Genomic DNA, 22,153 nt, shown 5'->3' with positions numbered 1-22,153 from the left:
ATACAAAATTTAGAGGAAAATTTTAAATAATGCAAACACCTGGGTAAAGCTAGGAATACTCCTTTCAACTATTTAAAAACTCTACTAACATTTAATTGCACATTAGTTTTATCTCCCAGTAGAAAGTGGGGTCAACTTTCCCTAAACATTTTCCTAGAGTCAAAACTATCAAGCAGGGAAAAAATAATAATCTTGGCAGCTCCTTTTTATAACTTTAGTCCTTACTAGAGTGTGGGGCTTCTAGCAATCTCTATTCCAGCTTTGACTAGATGGGCTCACAACTTGCCAGAGATGCAGCTTCTTGCCTCTCCCAGTGGACCACTCACTCAGCTTTTTTATATCTTTGCATCAGAAGAAGGTTGACAACTCCCTACTGTGTTCTACCACCCCCATATACCCATGCATACACATGCATACTCTTTATGGCTTTTCTCTTTTAAGTGAGAAGAATGAAGGATTATGAAACATCATTTACGTATCATTCTAGTATGACTTCTCTGTGGTGATGTTTTTCTAATCATAAAAAATTTCTCATATGATTCTTAATTCCTTGACATTTAAAACCATCATTTGCTTAAACATTAATCTGCATTTAAATGTGTAGGATGACTAACCACCCAGTTAAGAAACTTGCACTTTTATAGGACCTTTGCCCAGTGTTGTGTTGTGTTGTGCTGAAAAATTGATACACGTTTTAACAGTCAGCTCTCTGTTTAAAAAACAAAAAAGGCCCCATGTGTACCATTTGCCGATTCCTGTGGTGTAAATACTCCCTTGCCAGTCTCAAGCTACCAATGTGCTGGTGCTGAGGGGGGAGCTGGGAGGAGCTGTGTACGGTGGATGCTCAGGAGCTGGTCCAAGCTGGCTCCTGCCCATCACTGCCTTTGTTAGGGTTGTGCTTCTTTTTCCAAAATGGATCCTGGTACTTTCCCCCCTCTGAACATTTAAATATACCTTTTTAAAAAACTGAGGTATAGTTAATTTATGATGTGTTAGTTTCAAGTGTACAGCAAAGTGATTCAGTTATAATATCTATATCTATCTATCTGTCTATCTATCTAATCTTTTTCAGATCCTTTTCCTTTATAGGTTATTACAAGATATTGACTATAGTTCCCTGTGCTATACAGTAGGTCCTTGTTGTTTACCTGTTTTATATATAGCAATGTGTATATGTTGGTCTCAAACTCCTAATTTATCTCCCCCCCCCACTATCCCCTTTGTTAACTGTAAGTCTGTATTCTATGTCTGTGAGTCTATTTCTGTTTTGTAAATAAGTTCATTTGTATCATTTTTTAAAGATTTCACAAATAAATGATATCATATGGTATTTGTTTTTCTCTGCCTGACTGACTTCACATAGCATAAGGCCCTCCAAGTCCATCCACGTTGCTGCAAATGGCATTATTTCATTCTTTTTTATGGCTGAGTAGTATTCCATTGTATATATACCACATCTTCTTTAACCATTCCTCTGTTGACGGACATTTAGGTTGCTTCCATGTCTTGGCTATTGTAAATAGTGCTGCTATGAACATAGGGGGTGCATGTATCTTTTGGAATTACAGTTTTCTCCAGATATATGCCCAGGAGTGGGATTGCTGGATCCTATGGTAACTCCATCTTTAGTTTTTTTAAGGTTAAATACACTTTTGAACTATTTTCTCTATACATTTCCTTCTAGAATTGCTATTTTTTTAACTCCCAAGAGAATCTCTGCAACAGTGTCCTCACGACCTCTGACCTTGTAAGGTGGACAGAAGGGAGCATTTGACACTGGGACTATTGCTTGTTCCTTACAGGGCTTGTGCAGAACTGAAAGCGAATGAGCTAAAGTTTGCTGAAGGCTCTTGTGGAGCATGTGCATGGTTGCCTTTGCGGCGGTTGAGTTATTCTGTTCTCTGTGTGCCTCTCTCACTTCAGAGGAAACTGCCAGCGGACTCCAGGGTTCTGGAAGACTCAGAGCTGGTGTACACGGTCAGCGCCCAGGAGTACTGGCAGCAGGCTCTCCTCACCGAGGAGGAAACTGGTAATTTATACACATATATTTTTTCATCTCAATCACTCCAAGTCTCAGGATGAAGCTTGGCACTCTGAATTTCCCGTTCTAGAACTTTCTGTGCCACACTTCTAGTTTCTATACCTATGAGCAGCTATATGCGTGTTTCTCTCTGCATTGTTGTGGTGCCTGAGACCACAATTCCTTTCTCCTCCAAATCTTACGATGAGTTGTCATTTCCTTATGTTTGCCTTGAGAGTCCTTGCTCACCCAGGGACAGGTAGAAAAAGCATCCATGGCATGCTTTTTCTTTGGGGGGAGTGGGGTTAGAGAACATGGCTCCTTTCTTCAGAGAACTTGAAATTTACACGAAGAGCTAATACAGTAAGTCCCCTACCTACAAACGAGTTCCATTCCGAGAGCGCATTCATAAGTCCAGTTTGTTCGTAAGTCCCACAAAATTAGCCTAGGTACCCAACTAACACAATCGGCTATATAGTACTATATTGTAATAGGTTTATAATACTTTTCACACAAATAATACATAAAAAACAAACACAAAAAATAAAGAAAACATTTTAAATCTTACAGTGCAGTACCTTGAAAAGTACAGTAGTACAGAATAACAGCTGGCATCCCGGGGCTGGCATGGAGTGAACAGGCAAGAAGAGTTACTGACTGGAAGAGGGAGGGGAGGTGGGAGATGGTAGAGCTGAAGGATGGTCAGCACTGGGAGACGGAGGGCAGGCTGCAATGTCACTCACGCCTGACGTGGATGGCGCAGGTTCTGGTTCCTTGATGGAACCAGATGCACGTTTGCATCTTTGAAAGTGTGCAACGTGAAGGTTCATAAGTAGGGGACTTACTATACTAAGCCACGTGCAAAAATCAAAGTAAAAATGAGGCTAGTTCTATGGTGCTCTGAGTACAGCAGAAATTCAGAGAACCCAGGACCTGTGGGACTGGATTACTGAAGGAAAGCTGGGTGAGGAGGCAGGATCTGAGCTTGACCTTGATCTCAGCTGAAAATGGCTTAAAATGGGCCTATGTGTCGCTAGACATGGATGAGTGTCAAAGGCGATTAAGGAGCAGAAGATGTGAAAAGTTGCCAGACATGGGGAACTGCTTGAACAAGGATATCAAAGAAATAATCAGCACGGCACAGGCAAGGAATAATATAGAAACATTTCCACTTACAGGGATGATGGCGGGGGGAGGGGAAGTAGCATGACATCTGTTATCTTCCGACTAACAGAGGATTTGGACTAAGATACGTGTCTAATCTGGAACTGCACGTGTCAGAGGTCCTACCTTTTCTACAGCAAGCATGCACTATTTTGATGTTAATAGTTATTTGATCTAGATAGAAAAGTCTAGCGGGACCAAATGGCTGAGGCTTTAGAAATATGAGCCCCCGGTTCTATATACTATCCAGGTAACTACCATCCAGAGGGAAGTGCCCGTTTTTTTAACCAGCCTGAACTTTTCCACAGAGTTTGTTCTCTACCACTGAATAAAATGAGCATGCGTCACTGCTGATGTACCATCCACAGTTGCTGCTCCTAGACTGGGGAAAACAGATAGGTTGGTTTAGTGAGCAACCCACCCACATAGGACCTCAGCGGAAGTTAATTCAGACTGCCAGCCTGATCTGTTAACTTGTAAGAATTCTATGTCCCACCAACTCTGGCCTTTTCAAATTGTTTGTGCTGCCTGTGAATTCCAGAAATCCCCAAGTTAAGAGAATATATCAGGAGAAGGCTCTTGGATAAGAAGAGGAGGATGGTGACCAAGTATGTCACTGAAGCTTTTGGCCTGTTACTCCTCACAGACACTTTCAGCTGCACGGACAACCTGCCGGTAGGAAGACCCCTGGGCTGTGTGTCCTCTGCCTCCTGGCCTGGGAAGAATGCTCCCTCTTACCAAGTTAGAAAATTAACTCACCGTAATCTTTCTTTCCTCATCAGAGGAAGACCCTAAGCTCAGAGAATCTAAAGAGAGCAGAAAGTTAATTTGAGGGTTAACATTGTAGCCTTTGAGTAAAAAAAAAAAAAAAAAGAAAGAAAGAAAGAAAAGAAAAGAAAAGAATGTTTTACCTACGACAGATGGGCTGAGAGGAAAAGGTAAAAATAGTCACGTTTGCCTCTCCTGAGACTTGAATCAGGTAGAATGTGCTTAATGGCAGGTGGGATTTGTCTACTTTTACTGGAATATGTCAGTTCTTGGTTATCCTAAAGAAGCATGTGTGCACATACAGTCCAAAAAACGTTCTTTTGCCTGTGGACTTCCTGCATGGCCTGGTGCTGTCGGAATCTCAAACTCAGAGCAGCATGGTTATATAATGTAAGAGGAGGGCCTTTCAGCAGAGGGATATTATCTTCATGGTCTAGAATGCAGGTCTTCTGAATAACCAGTTAAAAATGACTTTTTTCATAGTAGTGGACAAAGTTATCTTTTTGATGGATGAATTTTTTTTTACCCTAATAGAAGAGGGATAAGCTGCTACATTCGAGGTTTGGGAGAGTTTGGGAGAAAGCTTTGTTGCTGGAATCAATCACCATCTGCATTGTTTCCTTGTGAGGGAATGAAAATACAAACAGACAAGCACATAGAAAAACAGAACTCTGACCCACAGCCTGCAGCAAACTGCCTGGGAAACCAACCCCCCCATCTACAATGAACAGCTCAGGAAGCCAGCCTGCTCTAAAACTTGTAGGAAGTTAGACCGCTATCTCTAGTAACAATCTAAGAAGCTAAACAATAACTTCTGAAACAATCAGCCCCAAATGGCCAGACCTTTGTTAACCACGGATGGCTTCCCTTATCCCATTTTTTTTAACTGTCATCCATATTTTATGGCAAAGAGATTGCCATTTCTCTTAGGTGTTTTCACATACGAGCAATGGCTGCTTACAGAACAGAAAAAAGAATTTAAACAACCCGAAACACACAAAAACAACCCATCAAATTCAAATGACAGAAGTATGGCTGGAAGGTTACATCTCCCGTCCAAACTAAACCCTTTAGCAACGATTGCATTGCCTTCAATTCTGCAAATGACAGTCTCCCAGCAGGCTGCATTATTCTGACCCCACACATCCTCACTATAATTGGCTGCCCACGAAACTCTCATCACAGACAGCCTTGTTAGCTCATGGGCTTCCCTAATCTTTATCCCTGCTTCCAACTGAGGACCAATCAAGAAAAGATAAATATGCATCCTCATGAATCACATAAGATCCCTGCTTCAAGGTCTCCACCTACAGCTGCCCCATGCCAGGGGGCTCTGATCAGGGCACCAGAAGCCTTCCCACCCCTCTGCTTGCCTTTGAGTGTCTGCCAAACGCAAGTGATGGCCCCTGACTCTCTTGCTATAGCAAGCTCTAAATTAATAGCCTTTGTGTGTTCTCATTTGGTTGGTATTTCTGTATTTCCACACTTGCTGTCAGCTGTCAGATTTGCACAGCCAAGCTGTCTGACTTCTTGTTATGCAGAATAGGGAAAGGGGAGAGAAATATGTACCAGTAGGGCTGGTCCTGAGAATGTGGGACAGTGAACCTGGGAGGGCCCTGTGGAGTGATAAGCAGAGGCAGCTGGTGGGGACCTGACTTCAGTGTGAAAAGTAAGCAATGTCAACTCTTTTATTTTTAGTTAATTAATTAATCTATTTATTTTTGGCTGCGTTGGGTCTTCGCTGCTGTGCATGGGTTTTCTCTAGTTGCGGCGAGCGGGGGTTACTCTTTGTTGCGGTGCACAGGCTTCTCATTGCGGTGGCTTCTCTTGCGGAGCATGGGCTCTAGGCACACGGGCTTCAGTAGTTGCGGCGTGTGGGCTTCAGTAGTTGCGGCGTGTGGGCTTCAGTAGTTGTGGCTCGAGGACTCTAGAGCACAGGCTCAGTAGTTGTGGCGCACAGGCTTCGTTGCTCTGCGGCATGTGGGATCTTCCCGGACCAGGGCTCGAACCCGTGTCCCCTGCATTGGCAGGTGGATTCCCAACCACTGTACTACCAGGGAAATCCCAGCAATGTCAACTCTTGATGGTCCACACAGTGTCAGTCAAATGTCATTTTAGAAATTAAAAGTGCCATATATAAGTGCCATATAGAGCAAGATTCACCATCTTTTTCATCGTATTTCTTATTCCTTGTTTGGGTCTAGTTCTGTGTAAGAAAAAAGAAACCCTCCTGGAATCTGAGATTTTCCAATTTGACTTTTGTCCTCTGAAATACTAGCGAATGTTTTGACATTCTAACTTCCCCCCAAAATTCTTTGGGGTGAAAGTTGCCTCTCTGCCCAGAAAAAGATTGCTTTTGGAAGTGCTGATGGAAAATGAATCAGATGTGGTGCTGTGTGTGGTTGGTTTATTTTATAAACACCAGGACAAAGCATTTTGCAATCAAAGTTGGAGCGTGGTATGGAGGTGCAACCCGTGTAGGGGCTCAGTCCCTCCTTGTAGCCAGACTGCAGGTGACAGAAGACACAGAGGAGGGGGCTGGCTGGCACTTCTGTGATAGCCTTTTAGAAGGAGTTGCCAGCAGGCTTACTCAACATTCTTTGGCCTCAGATATTGGTCTTAGTCTTAGTTCTCTGATGAAAAGCTGGAAGCCAAGAGTTTGTCAGTTCCTTTGCATTCTGGAAAAAAAAAATCAAATCTAAAAATATATGTATGTGACGGATCATTTTTTAAGACTGTGACTCAAACTAAAAATTTTAGAGTTTGGATAGTTAGTGATTTTAAATGAACAGGGATCTAGTCTTTATTTTTAAGAATCAGTGGGAAGTTGATTATGATGATCTCAATGTTGAATGAGTCCTGCGTTTATTCATAGTAGATGCCAGCCTTTCCCTTTCTTGCTGCTGTTTTGTTTCCAGCCCCTTCCCTTCTTATCATTCTTTTGCTTCTTCAACAAGGATTCTTTGAGAGTGAGCCTTTGTGAGAATCTTGCCTGTGGAGTTTCTTCTCATGACTTTTTTCTTCTTTCACTTTGATCACTAGTGACACCACAAACTCCAAAGAATCTAGAAGGAACTCTGGGGGAGAAAGTATAGCTTATAGAATTCTAACTAGTGAAAACTCTGAAACTCCCCAGGGCTTGCCTGAAGTGGAATAGTTTCCATAAACTTCTAAAACTCCTCTATTCTGAGACTCAGGGTATAGGAGTTTGAGGCTGTTTTCAGGACCATTCAGCCCCATTCACTTACTTCACAGACGATGCCCTTGCGATCCAGAGATGCTAAGTCATCTCTGTAAGGTCACACCTCAATTCAAGAGCTATTTCTGTCATCAAATTTGGAATACATGTTAAGAGCCTACGTTATCCAGCCATTTCTCCATGCCACTCATTCACCCCAGAAATGTTTATGGACCGTGCTCTCCGTGCCCTGCCTTGGAATAAACAAACATGAATAACAGAGTCTGTCTCTCCAGCAAGGTCCTGGCCCAGGGCAGGAGACACATGGTCTGAGAGAGACACAGCACAGCAGGGGTGTCCTAAATGCAACGGGAGCCCAGGAAAGAGCACCCCAACTCTGCCCGGGGAGTCAGGGAGAGCATCACATGGGAAGTGACTTTTGAGCTTTGGGTGTATGAGAACATGGGAAGAGCACATGCAGAGGACCAAAAGGATGGCACGTTTGGGGAATGGTTGCAAGTTCAGGGGCAGCTACGTGGGAGGAACTTTGGGGCAAACAGAGAGCTGCTGGTGCTGGAGAAATTGATTGAGTTCTGGCCACGAAGGACCTTAAGTGATGAGCTAAGGAGTGTGGTTTCTTTCCACTGCAGTCAGGCACCGTGTGGTCCCCAGGGTTCTCATACAGGGGACAGACACTACAAAGTTCCCAGTTTGGAACCTAGAGGTCAAGGCTGCCCCTGGCGGTCACTCCCTTGTATTATTTGAATAGATATTTTCTTCCCTGACTACTCTCCTTTGAAGCAGGTACCAAGTCTTTATTTTTGTGGTCCTGTAGCTTTGCTGTTTATTTAAAGTGGGGTCCAGAAGATCAGTATTACCTGGGGCTTGCTAGCAATGTAGAATCCCAGGCCCTTGGGTTTGAACCAACTCTTCTGGTGATTCCTATGCACGTTAAAGTTTGAGAAACCCTATCCTCCAAAACTGCTTTGTGCACGAAGTTCATTAAATATTTGTTGAATCAGATGTCATTGGAAAAATCTCTTTTAATAACCATTGGATTTTTAAAAAATATTTACTCTTTCAACTAACCTAATGGATTAAACCCCAGGAAAAGTTGCAGGAGGATATATCTGTTCAATTCTCCAATCCCACAAAGCTTAAGGAGGTCTGTGCCCTGAAGGGTGCCTTATTGGGATGACAGGGAGGAGTCCACCGTGGGTGATCTGCTCAAGCTAAATCTTGTGTTGGTGACAGACTTAAAGAAAGCAGAGTTGGAGGAGACAGTGCCTTTAGGGAGGGGGTGGCCTCATGTTCCTGATGGCCCTTGTCCCTAGAACGAATACTTGCACGTGAGTGGCCTGCGGAGATTTGTGGAAGAGGAGATACAGCTGCTGGAGAAGGCCATCGACCAGTGCTTTGCCCGCATAGTTCAGCCTCTGCAAGAAGGGGTCCGAAATGCCAGGAGTTCCTACCGACGGATCCTTGGGGCGTGCCTGGTGGTGAGTGACCCTCTAAAAAGAAAAACGTGATGTTCGGTGAGGCCTGCCTGATTCTCCACCTTTTTTCACTATCCCATTGCTTTTGAAAGAAATAAAGAGCTAGAAGAACTTAGGAGAGAGTGAAAATTGCACACAGGAAAGCATATTGAGTGAATTGTTTGTGCATTGTGAGGACGCAGGGAAGGGTCCATGTGCAGCAGAAAGAATTGGAATTTAGGATCCGAGGGTCTTGTTTGGAATGCCAGCCCCAGCAAACATCCTCTCTGTAGGCCTGGGCAAGGCCCTAAACCCACTTAAGCCTGTTGGGATTTTTCTTCTGTAAAATGGGGATGGTAAACACTTGCCCAATCTATTTCACAGGGCTGATGTAAGTATCAATTAGATACACAGTAAGAAAGCACCCTATAATCTCTCACTTGGCACACAAATTGTTGTTTTATCTTTTAATTATTCAATAGTTATATGGAGTTTCTAAGGGATGAGAGATAAGAAATGTGTGTGGTTGTTTAAGCCATGAAGGTTGGGGTAATTTGTTTCATAACGATAGGCAACGAAGTGATCCTGGAGAGAACTGTTTCTATACGATGGTGGAAGATCCCAGATCACAAAAAGTGAATGAGTGGGTGGGTGCTGAGAAGGTGAAGGCACGAGGTGGGGACCAGTCCTCTGAGACAATGTGCTTGTGGAGGAAGGAGCATCATCAGGCACCTTCAGGCTGCCACCAGGACTTCATCCCAGGAACCGTCCCCTCTCTCCTCAGCCCTTCAATGGTTTCTTTACTCTGTGACTATGGGCACAACCCAGGGCGTTCCTATTTGATAAGCAACTTGCCTTTGCGATCAGATATTTGGGCAGACATGTATGTACTAACATCATATCTTTAGGTAACATAGTAAAATAGCCTAAATGTCTAATCATACGAGAATGCTAAAGTGAATTATGATACATCCATATGACATTACGTGGTTATTCAAATAATTTTTTGGAAGTATTTATAATGAATTCAGGAAATGCTCATGTTATAATATTAAGTAAAAATGGCAGAATATTAAAATAGAGATAGATGATAGATTGATATGGGAAGATAAATATGGATAGATAGAGATAGTATGATGCCAATTGTACCATGCTACATGGCCATTCACTTAAAACATATTCCCTTAAAACATATATCATTGATTAATGATCACAAAGACCTCTACTGAAATTTCAGTCAGTGCAAATGTATTTTTTATTCTCTTTACTGAGGATCAATCACCATGTGGCTAAAATTTGTCAAGTCTCTTATAGCTCTAGCTTCATATTATTTTTTTCTTCTGATGTGTGAGTTTATGTCTCTGGGAGAAAATATTACAAAGAGATACACATCAAGTTACATCTTATCAAATATTTAATAAAAAGTGTAAAACATCGAGGCTGTGCTTGGAAAACCTAAAATGCATACTCGCGGTAGAGTCAGAGCACATTTTCACTGAATAACTGATCATTTAGCACGTATTTATCAAGCATGGCCTACACCAGGACCAGATGGTGAGGACATCACGCTGGATGAAACATCGGGCCTGATCTGAACCAGCTGATGGTCCAGTTTAGCAGCCTGATGAGTAAAGAGACAAATGCAAAGCTGTATGTAAGCAGAGAGCAGAGGATGCTTTGGGAACCCAGGGCAGGGGCACCCGCCAACTTGAGGTGTGACTGCTGTCCTCTCTGTGTAGCTTAATAATACATTGAAAGATCATGTCTCCACTCTTCCCTGTGATTCTTGGTAATGGTGTTTGGCCAAAGGCAGTGCAACTCTGATCCCGTGAATTCTAGGTAACACCTACTAACTCCACTATCTTATTGTTTAATTATCCAGAGGAGTAAAGGAAACCAGGGTTTTCACCAGACTCTGAAAGCGGTTTGCCTGAAAAACGGTATCTATGCCTCCAGGACTCTTGGGAGAATAGATCTGAACGAAGCCATCACGCAGCCCATCTATGAACAGATTGATCCTGTTTTCGGAGGCATTTTTAGGTAAAGGATCCTTCACTTGGATCCTCTGTGAACAAACATCCGAAGAACGCTCATCTTTAAGTATTTATACTTTGGACCTGGAAGGGTCCAGAGTAGCTTGCAACTTGAGGAGGAAAACTTAGTCTTTGGCAAAACACAAAAGCCTTAGTTTGGTTTACTTAAAAATTTCCTCCCTCCCCAAAATAAAAAAGTTTCCTGTGGTGACCTGGAGTGCAGCTGGAGATGCTGCTTTCAGATTAATATTATGATTCCCATTATTTTTCAAATATCTCCTACATGCACTGGGGATCCATTTTCTTATAGAGCTGAGCCCAGGACAGGGGTATTTTGGGTGGAGAGTGTGGAGTTAAGGAAACACACGGCCTTCATAAATTTCCCTGATGAGAAAAGGAAAAGGGGCTCACGATGACTCTGCTTGCTTTTGACACACAGCATGCTCACACATGGCGTGGGGTGGGGGGCTTGAACCTTCACAGCGCCCCGTCCTTCCCTTCTTCCTTGACCTCCAATCTTTTTCTCCATCCACAGAAACAGTCTCTCCTAATCCCCAGCCTGTCCCCAGTCTCCCTCCTTTGCCCCTGGCATTTCACCTGGCCTACCACCCTCTCCTGTTTGAGCCATTCTACCTTTGCTCGGTTCTTACTCAGTGCCCACACCCCCGTGCCCCCAACCTTCCTTTAAATTTGTTTGGAATCCTGCTATTCTACCTACACTCACCCACCCCTGTTTACACATCTGTAGGGTAGACTCCAAATTCCTTGGAACGGCCTTCAAGACATTCCACCTGCTTCCAACTGGCCTTTCCCATCTCTCCCCACCCCCCGGTCAGTGTCAACCCCTGGCTTTAACCAGCCTGAGGACAGCAAAGAGCAACTGAGATGTACCAGGAACTTGTACTAAGCACTTTGCATGCATCATGTCATCCCATCCTCCCCATAACCCTCTGAAGTGGCTCTGGTCTTCTTACAAGTGAACACACTGCCATTCAGAGGAATCATATAGTTTTCCCAGGGTCACCCGGCTCATAAGTAGAGAGCTAGGACTTCAAGCCTCTGCCCTCTCCTCTACTCACCTGATGCTTCTTATTCCTGGGAGGTCCTGAAACCTAATTCACTATGTCGTCCCTGTGGAGGATGCCTCCTCCTTCTTTTCACGTCCCTAAATCTTACCCATCTTTTAAGGTGTAGTTCGTCCCACCCTTCCAAGTGGGAACCCCTGGGCAGCAGAAAGACTATGAGTTTTGAGGTTAAACAGATCAGTGCCCAAGGTTTGGCCCTGCTACTTACTAGCTGTGTGACTTTGAACACATTAGCTACCGTCTCTGAACCTCAGCTTTCTCATCTGTAAAATGGACATCATTGCACGGACTTCATTATAGGAATTTTATAACTGTTAGATCTCGTCCGCCTTCTCTTAAAAATGAGTAAAAGAATACCAGCTAGTTTCCTCTTTGTTTTAACCCCACAGTAACCACCGTTGTCTCTTAACATGTTATGGTGCTTTCCCCTGTAGGTCTGGGAAGCCCGCTGATGGTTCAGCTCTGATGTCCCACATAGATGCTTTTAAGCACTCTCTGCAGGAGAAGATGACGGAAATTGGGATAAGAAATGGCTGGAAATATGATAGCTATAAAAAGAGTTTCCTGATCCAGGAGGTAAGATCCTTATAAAGTGAAGAGGGCAGCGAGGTTGGGTAGTGGTTTTCTTCCCAGCAGGATTTTGGAGGTTGCCTGTCTTTTCCCACTTGTTTCCCTGGAGTGTCCAGGGTCTGGGTGGACCTTATAGCAGGCACTGTGGGATACAGAACATAGTGGGATGGGGCAAAGAGAAGCGGTCCTGAGTCTGCTACAGACGTAGCAAGCTTTGTCCCACTGAGAAGCAAGCAACAGTAAATGCTGAGATTGTCAAGTAGCCCCAGTTCCCAAGAAGAATCTTCAAAGAATCCTTAGAAGTATAAACATTTGAATCCACTTGTAACATTCTCACTGACTTCTTTATCATTTTTGCCAATATCATGAAGTATTATCCACAGCGGTGAAGTTTAAAGAAGTGTCTTTTTTTGCAGATCATTTTTTAGTTTTGAGTCCTCAAGACTCTTGTCTGTAACTCATTTTCTTAGTCTAGGCTGTCTTAGTCTGTTTGGGCTGCTGTAACAAATACCGTAGACCAGGCAGCTTATAAACAGCAGAAATTTATTTCTCACAGTTCTGGAAGCTGGAAGTATAAGGTCAAGGCGCAGGCAGATTTGGTGTCCGGTTGGGCCTGCTTCCCGGTTCACGGGTGGCCATCGTTTTGCTGTGTGCTTACATGGCAGACAGGGCATTGTCTATAAGGGGAATCATCCCAATTGGGAAGGCTCCCTCCTTAAGAACTAATCACCTCCAAAGGCCCCACCTCCTAATGCCATCACATTGGGGTTTAAGATTTCAACATAAGAATCTGGGGGAACATGACTATTCAGTCCACAGCACAGGCCCAGCCCAAGTTACAGGGTAACACTAGAGAAATCGCCTGTGCCTCCCCCACCCTCCCCCAAATGCCCCATCCCAGCAGCTTGCATGCACCCGAGTTCAACTCTGCAAATAGTTATCGAGTTTTCTGAGGTGCCCGGCACTGTGGGAAGCACTTGGGGGTATAAAAGTGCTTCAGATAAAGTTCCTGCTTGTGTGGAGTTCACAGTGGCGGAGACGTGTGAACAGCCAACGATAATACAGGGCAGAGGAGGCGGTGGCCGTACACGGGAACCCCTGCCCTGTTTCTATTAAGGGATTGTCACAAATGGCTTTTTGTTAACGTGGATTCTCAGATAAGCGCCATCCTGGGAGGCCTGGAGGGACACATCCTCAGAAAGAAGAGGAGGATTTATGAGTCTCTCAGCACCTCTGTTCAGAACGACCTGAAGCCCTGTTACGAAGGTGGGCCCCCGAGGGTAACTTTTCCACCTCCTCCGGGGTCTGTCGGCTCCTTTAGCATCCTTGTCTGCTGCTCCCTCTTCAAAGTATTTGTCCTCCTGTGTCCTAAGTCCCCATAACACTCTCGGTCTACAAATTAAAACCAAACAATTGCAAGGGTGTGGGGAGAGGTCATTCATGAACCATTTCTATCTGTGTGCTTCTAGTTCTTTCTGTCCACCCTTTACCTAGACACCTTGCTTCTCTCCATGCTGCATCTCAGCTAATTAAACTATAAAATCCATTATCCAATTCTCATTCTTATTTTCTTTAAGTATTTGTAAACTCACTTTCCAGCTTTTTCTTGGTTTGGTGGTCCCACTGTTCTTTTTTTCTGGGGTGGGCGGGTGAGTTTGGAATTTTGGAAGCTTCTGCTTAATTCACCATTAGATTTTCAACATGAAAATGATCTAAATATTGAGTTAGTGTTTTGTATCATGTTATTCTATTTCCACGGTGTAGAAAATGGTGCTACATGTATGAATATATATAAGTGTATGTATGTAGGTATGTATAATATATATGTGTGTGTATGTGTGTGTGTGTATAGTTTGTTTGCTTGTCTTTTGTTTAAATGTGCTTTTTAAATTTATTTTTTATTTTAAAAATAAATTTATTTATTTATTTTGGCTGCGTTGGGTCTTCGTTGCTGCATGCAGGCTTTCTCTAGTTGCGGTGAGCGGGGGCCACTCTTCATTGTGGTGTACGGGCTTCTCATGGCAGTGGCTTCTCTTGTTGCAGAGCACGGGCTCTAGGCATGCGGGCTTCACTAGTTGTGGCACGTGGGCTTCAGCAGTTGTGGCTCGTGGGCTCTAGAGCACAGGCTCAGTAGCTGTGGCGCACTGGCTTAGTTGCTCTGCAGCATGTGGGATCTTCCCGGACCAGGGCTTGAACCCATGTCCCCTGCATTGGCAGGCAGATTCTTAACCACTGCACCACCAGGGAAGTCCCTGTTTGCTTGTCTGTCTTTCTGATGCTAAAGGTCTCTAAGCAAGTCCTTGCTGTGCTGTGACTGTGACTATCATTTTTGCCAGAGGCAGCTCAGATCACGGGCAAAAAAGCATGTGAAAGAATGAAAGATGTCCTCAGAAGAGGGCTGGACCGGCAGGTGGCCGAGGGCATATTCGAACGGGCTCAAGAAAGGATGCAGCACCAGTTTCACCAGCTGAAGGTATTTGACATCCATGGTTTGAATTCCAGTCTCAAAGAGGCTCCTGGGGGAGCACAGGAAGCAGGTACAGAAGACAGAAGAAGTAGGAGTTGTCTGGGCCCAAATAGAGCCGGATGCCTTCTCCAGAGAGGGTCCAACCGATGGCCATGATTCTGGGGAGGAGGCCAGCCTCCACTGCCACCACATGCTGGCTCGGGCTTCTCTCTGAGGCCGTGGCTTCAGAAATGCAGCCCCTCCAGCTCTCTCCTGCCTCTTTCCTCTTTACTGAGTCATCACTAGGACAACTGTACTATCTAGAGGGGATCCTAAGCTCTTCACAAACATGAGTTCATCGAATCCCCAGCAACTCTGTGAAGTATACTATTATTGTTCCCATTTTACAGATGAGAAAACTGAGACAGAGAGAGGTGTATCAAGAGGTCACACAGCTAGTAAGTTACAGAGCGGGGATTTGGGACCAGGTAACCTGGCTCTGGCAATAGCATAATCTTAAGACAGATTTTCATTTTTAAATGAGGGAAAATGACTTGTCTACATAAAATACCAATAGATAAATGCCAGTCAACTATTATAGGTCAGTCCCTGGCATAGATTTAGGTGTGACACTATCTCAGGAGACAGTTCCTAACAGTTTCCTCAAACCTAAGTGCTTCTGTCAAGTATGCTTGGATGATCTTATCCCAGCCCTGGGTCTCTTAGCTTGCCAACCCCTCCCCAGGTAATATAAACTCTTTGTTTTAGTCCAAGGTACTGCTGGCTGCCCCCTCCCCCCAGGCCCCAAGCCAATAGGGTTTCCAAATTCATCAGCCTCAGTCCAGTCTTAGCTGACTCTCTCCCAACCTCCTGAGGACCCCGGCTCCTTGCTATTTCCGTCACCTCTGAACCAGTCTGCTTCCTGAAACCTGCTTCTACACAATCTCCTTTCCCCGCATCACCACAGTTATGGAAAATACCTTTCTCCACAATACAAGGCATGTAATATCTCCTGGGCCAGGCTAAGAGGTATCTCATTTACCAGGCGTGGTTTAGTTTCCACCATTTAACATATTACCACCGACTACAAATACTTGCAGAAAATTTGCCAAACTCTACAGCTGCCAATCCCCACGGAATGTATAAAAACCGGCCCTAAGGTGCCCAAGAAAACAATTCCACTGAAAAATGATTAGCACACTGAGCGTGTACAAATGTATGAAGGTGAAACTGGGCAAGACCACAGAGGGCTCCCATTCTCTGATCTCACAAACAAGGAAGCTGAGGCCAAGGGCCTGAGGTACTAGAACAAGGTTCACAGATGCAGCCGAGATTAGAGCTTTGGGTTCCCAGCCTGGTGCATTGAAGAAAAGACCATAAGACTTGGAGTCAGGTTCAAGATGCAGGTTCAAAACTAGGCTCTGTCAGGCTAGTGGAGAGTCCAGTGTTTTTCAAAGGGAGGCAAGAGATGCTTAGAAGAGGAAAACTGGTTTTAGTTGACAGAACGACTGCGAGTAGCAAGAAGACATTTCTCAGGTAGTTGGAAAGTTATATATTAATGGTGTATTGTGAAAAGCAGGAGGTCAGCAAACATTTATGCAGTGACTAAATGCGTGATAGGACAGTGGGACGGTGACCCTCGCTTTGCCTCTTTTTCTGTCTCTGTGGTGGCTGTTCTCCCCCCACCATGCCTCTGTGCACCCTCATTACTCCTGATTTGGTCATTCAGCATCAGAGGTACAATTTCCATGAGTCTAGGAAAGGACATACAAAGGCAGGTGGGACCCCTCAGAAATGTTGTCCTGATGATCCTGGTCGCCCAGGGGATTCTCAAGTGGTCCACCCTTGGACCTGACTTTGAAAAATTTGCCAAAATGCAAACTTTGAAAAAGTTGCCAAAATGCAAACTTTGAAAAAGTTGCCAAAAGGCAACCCCAGTCGCTAACACTCTCTGGCTGGGGGATTGGGTGGGGTCCCTTTCATGAGATTCCTTTCCCTTCAGCTGTGCCCTCCTAACAGAATGACCGTCCTTTGTCGTGTAGAATGGAATCACGGAGAAGGTAAAGGGGAGTATCACCACCATGCTGACCCTTGCTTCGTCCCAGGGGGATGGGCTCTACAAGGAGCTTGCAGGTAAATACACACAACCTTTGCATGAAGGGTGATGATGCCGACACCCCTCCCCCCACAAACTGTGGTTGCTCTTTGCTGGATTTAAAGAAATTCAGTTAGGAAGAATTTCTAGGGCAAGGGATGGAGATGATGAGGACCATTATGACTCCCCCTCCGATGCTGAGCACCCAGCTGAGACCAAGCATTATATTCGGGTTTTGTGTACAATGTCTCACCACATTCTTACATTCACCCTCAGAGGCAGGCATTCTTGCTCCATTGTGCAGATGCAGAAACAGAAACTTAGATAATGTGCCAAGGATCCATAGCTGGAAAGTGGCAAATTCAAATCCATACCTCTGTCCTGGTGTCTCCATACACCCATTCTTTTAGATTGATATCTTCCCATGAGAAGCCTCATTTTCTGGCTGTGGTGGAGAAGGTTTGTTTTCATCCACCAGGAAGCTGGGGATGCAGCACCAGGGGCATATGGTACAGGCAACCATCTCGCCTTCACACCATGGGCTGCACCAGGTCCCCTGGTGTAAACTGGAAAGTGTAAACTGGTGCAAACAGCAACTGGGCAATTTCTAGCAAAATTAAAAATGTGCACATCCTTTGGCCCAGCAATCCTTCTTCTAGGCATTTATCCTCTGATATCCTCATACATGGCAGAGTGGCATGTGTACAAGGTTATTCAGGGCAGCATTGTTCATGGTGTCAAGACCTCAAAGATCCATCCATAGACTTAGGGGTCGTAACGGTTAAGCTCACTTAGCTACACCACTAGTAGAGGACCTCGCAACTGGTTAAAAAAAAAGCAGCTTTATATGTAGCGGTAAGAAACAAGCTCCAAGATATAAAGTTAAAAAAAAAAAAAAGCACGTAATGTGTTGCCATTTGTGAGAGAAAAAAAAAAGGAAAAGCATATGTACATGTCTGTATATGCAGAAAAATCTCCATGGGATACATAGGAACTGGTCACACTGGTTGCCTCTAAGGAGGGGAAACTGGAGGCTGGAGAATGGGGAGGGTGGAGACTCGCTTTGCACTGGGTCTTTTAGGTTTTAAACTATGTGCACAGTTGCCTGCTTGGAAAAAAAAAGAGCTGCTGCCTTTGGTGAGTCCATCAGGGTGAAATTGGTCAGGGTTATTTCCAAAGAAAAAGCCATAATTTCCGCTTCTAAAGATCTGTCCTGCACTTACATATTTCTTTGGAATTCATCGTTCTTTCCCAATTCTGGCTGGTGAGACGGCGATCTAACCTGTTCCTAATGGTCTCCGGGAAGCAGATACGACACCCTTGCACTGCACTTTATTGGTCTTTCCCATGACCATCTGTCTTGAACCTGTTTTAAGATTAGAGTCACCCAATCGTGTCTTCTTTTAAGAACCACCCCCTCCCAGGGCTTCCCTGGTGGTGCAGTGGTTGAGAGTCCGCCTGCTGATGCAGGGGACACGGGTTCGTGCCCTGGTCCGGGAGGATCCCACATGCCACGGAGTGGCTGGGCCCGTGAGCCATGGCCGCTGAGCCTGCACGTCCGGAGCCTGTGCTCCGCAATAGGAGAGGCCACAACAGTGAGAGGCCCGCGTACCGCAAAAAAAAAAACAAAAACAAAAAACCAAAAAACCAACACCCCCCTCGAAGTGGTCAACGGTCTTCCGACTCTCCAGGTCTCACAGACAGAAGATGTTCCCCTGAGTTTGATGTAAATTACTCTTTGCCATAATTTAAGACCATCTCCTTTTCTTCCCATCACCAGTGAATATACACTATGTAGGGAGTACTGTGCCAGGTACCAAAGAGGTCTGAAACAGTGCCTGCTCTGAGTCTTAGCTGGTTGTTAAGACAAGATGTGCAAGACTGTAAATCACAATAGCAGATCATATGTGTTCACTCTACAAGAAACCACAGCCCCCTCCTAGGCACTGGGCAGTGTTCTAGGTACTCAGGATACAGCGGTGACCAATACAGACGAAAATCTCCACCTTCATGGAGCTTACAACCCAGAGGGCAGAAGGTAGGCAGGAAGCAGAATAAATAAAGTGTGTGGCAAGCCAAAGAGTGATATATGCTATGGAGAAAAATAAAGCAGGGAAGGAGAGAGAGAGGTCCCAGAGGAGGGGCCAGGGTGGCCAGGGAAGGTCTCACTGGAAATGTGACATTTAAACAAAAACCTGAGAGAGGGGATGCACTTGGGCACCAGACTGTTATTCCCACAGTGCAGGAGACAGTGGTTCTTCAGGGCTGGGGTAGCTTCAAGTAAGCTGGGCCCTAGAATGGAGCCTGGAAGGATAAATACGATTTAAGAGGCAGTGGGAAATGGGAGACCTTCTAGACTCGGAAGAAAGACAAATAGACTCAGGGTTCTGACTCCCTTCTTGATCAAGGTCTTGGCTCCCATCACTGGCCAGCTCAGGGTGGATGGGTCTGAGTCATGATGGGGGGCATATAGAGCCATGGGCGATGGAGAGGCTTTCGGGAGCAATGCCAGAGCCAACCCCAAGGTCAGTCTGAAGTGTCCCTTCAAAGAGGACTGTGTTTGTCAGGGATCTCCAGAGAAACAGAACCAATAGAATGTATATGTATGTCCATATATATAGAGAGAAAGAGATCATTTTAAGGGATTGGTTCATGCAACTATGGCAGTTTTGTGCATCCAAAATCTGATAAGGGAGGCCATCAGGCTGTAGATACAAGAAAGACTTGCAGTTCAAGTCCAAAAGCAGTCTGCTGGAGAACCAGGAAGAGCTGACATTGCAGATGAAGTCTGAAAGCAGTCTACTGGAGAATTCCCTCTTGCTCAGGGGAGACCAGCCTTTTGTTTTAGTCAGATCTTCATCTGATTAGATGAGGCTCACCCACATTGTGGAGGGCAATCTGCTTTACTCAGAGTCCACTGATTTAAATGTAAAGCTCATCTAAAAATATACTGACAGAAACATCCAGAATAATGTTTGACCAAATATCTGGGCACCACAGCTCAGACAAGTGGACACATAAAGTTAACCATCAAAAGGATACCATCTGATTGCAGATCATGGGCTAAGAACCTGAGATGCCAAAAATAAGAGCAGATTCACTTAGAACGGGCACAGCTGTGGGGAGAGAGGTCGGAGAAGGAGAGAGATGCCTGGAAAAGACTTGGGGGAGGTTTTGTGTGGGGTGTGCTTTGTATCTCCTTCCACTGAGCACTTATGAGGCCTTTGTAAAGACTCAGTGATTTCCCAGACCTTTTTTATAGGTAGGTTTGTGTTTATTTTCAAGGTGCCCCCTATGCTGAGATAAGCCTTAAGGTAAGAGCAAGGATGCCTGGTTTGATCGAGCTATTTATAAAACATATTGACTGGACTGTCTGATCTCTAAGCTCCATTCTCAAGCTCACATTCTGGGACAGGTGACTGAGGTCAGAACAGGATTCTTGGGGGATTTGTTTTCTGGGGACATTTCTGAAAAGGACTAACTCCTAATGCTTACTTTCTGCTCTTCTGTAGATGTCAAAAGTGAATACAAGGAGATGGAGAAGCTGCACAGGAGCCTGAGGGAGGTTGCTGAGAATGCACTGCTGCGTAGGGGCATGCAAGATTTCCTTCTGAGAATGTCCCCCAGCAAATCTGGCCCCCCAAAAACATAGATTTAATTCTTGGGGCTTAGCACCATGGAATACAAACCTGGAGGCAAATAATCAGATTTACTACTGTTTGTTAAAACCTAATGAACACCTCCCAACTTTGGGGGCTTTAGAGACAACCCAGTATATTGTTACTTCTGTTATAAGCTGAGTACGGAGCAACATCATTTCATTTTTCTACTATTGCCAGAAAGAGTCATCTTGAAACCCTCATGAAGGTCTAAAGCTTTAGGGACAAGAAACTTGTGCTTTACTGGAGAAAAATATCTAAACAGCAAAAAACTTATAGATGGAATCTAAAATATGATACAAATGAACTTATTTATGAAACAGAAACAGACTCACAGACATAGAAAACAAACTTATGGTTACCAAAGGGGAAATGGGGTGGGGAGAGATACATTAGGAGTTTGAGATTAGCAGGTACAAAGTACTATATGTAAAAAGGATAAACAACAAGGTCCTACTATATAGTACAGGGAGCTATATTCAATATCTTGCAATAAACTATAATGGAAAGAATATGAAAAAGAATATATATATATATATATATATATATATATATAACTGAATTGCTTTACTGTACACCAGAAACTAACAAAACATTGTATATCAACTATAGTTTAATAAAAAGCAAAAACCAAAAATAAACATTGAAAAACTTAAATATTGTGGGAAAAAATTGCAAAATAAAGCTTTAGGGACCCAATTCTATTTGCCATTTTAATACTGATGAGAATTTTGGGTAAGGAGGTAACACTGTGCCATGGAAACAACATGGGTTGTTCTGTGGGTTGAGAGCCAGACAGATAAGAGACCTGGATTCACCACTTCTCAGGATTGTTATCTAAAATGAGCACTTCTCAAACATTTTGATCTCAGGACCCCACTCTTAAAAATTACTGAGAACCTTAAAGAGCTTTTTTGATGTGGGTTATATCGGTTGATATATACTGTACTCAAAATTAAAACCAAGAAAAATTGTAAATAATTATTTACTAATTCATTTTTAAATGACAATAATAAACCCACTACATGCTTTCATAAATAACATATATATATATATTTTTTTTGTGGTACGCGGGCCTCTTACTGTTGTGGCCTCTCCTGTTGCGGAGCACAGGCTCCAGACACGCAGGCCCGGCGGCCATGGCTCACGGGCCCAGCCGCTCCGTGGCATGTGGGATCTTCCCGGACTGGGGCACAAACCCGTGTCCCCTGCACTGGCATGCGGACTCTCAACCACTGCACCACCAGGGAAGCCCAATAAATAACATATTTTTATGAAAAAAAACTTTTCAAAAAAATTTAGTGAAGAAGAGTGACATTATTTTACACTTTTGCAAATCTCTTTATTCTCTGGCTTAATAGAAGACAGCCGGATTCCCTTATCTGTCTCTGCATTCAATCTGTTGCAATTTTTCTGGACAATGAATATGAAAAAAATACAGTCTCACAGATACAGAGGTGGAATGCAGAAGAGTCTTTTAATAGACTCTTAGGTCATTTCTGGATATTCTTCTTTGATATTACAGTCTTGACAAGTGGTAGTTTCTTAAAGATTAGTTGCAGTGTGGAATCTGAAATCATATTGCATTTTTTTATATCCTGTTACATTAAAATACATTTCTATCTCATACTCTGAATATATCTTTTACCAATTGTGGTGT

At 44.1% G+C, this 22,153-nt stretch overlaps 1 protein-coding gene across 1 annotated transcript in view; it reads left to right on the top strand.

Annotated features, from left to right (window-relative positions):
• Nucleotides 1-20,486, top strand: part of NUGGC (nuclear GTPase, germinal center associated) — a 48,079-nt gene extending 27,593 nt beyond the window's left edge. The window contains exons 11-19 of the mRNA XM_060100538.1: nt 1,924-2,029; nt 3,726-3,859; nt 8,465-8,629; nt 10,488-10,645; nt 12,158-12,299; nt 13,451-13,559; nt 14,630-14,766; nt 16,782-16,872; nt 20,347-20,486. Of these exons, the coding sequence (XP_059956521.1) occupies nt 1,924-2,029; nt 3,726-3,859; nt 8,465-8,629; nt 10,488-10,645; nt 12,158-12,299; nt 13,451-13,559; nt 14,630-14,766; nt 16,782-16,872; nt 20,347-20,486 (1,182 nt within the window). The remainder of the gene's footprint in view (nt 1-1,923; nt 2,030-3,725; nt 3,860-8,464; nt 8,630-10,487; nt 10,646-12,157; nt 12,300-13,450; nt 13,560-14,629; nt 14,767-16,781; nt 16,873-20,346) is intronic.
• The last annotated feature ends 1,667 nt before the right edge of the window (nt 20,487-22,153 follow it).

The sequence above is a fragment of the Mesoplodon densirostris genome, chromosome 6, assembly GCF_025265405.1.
Source record: "Mesoplodon densirostris isolate mMesDen1 chromosome 6, mMesDen1 primary haplotype, whole genome shotgun sequence".
NCBI classification, from domain to species: domain Eukaryota; kingdom Metazoa; phylum Chordata; class Mammalia; order Artiodactyla; family Ziphiidae; genus Mesoplodon; species Mesoplodon densirostris.
Note: the sequence above shows the minus strand (reverse complement) of the source record. Positions and strands in the feature narration are given on the sequence as shown.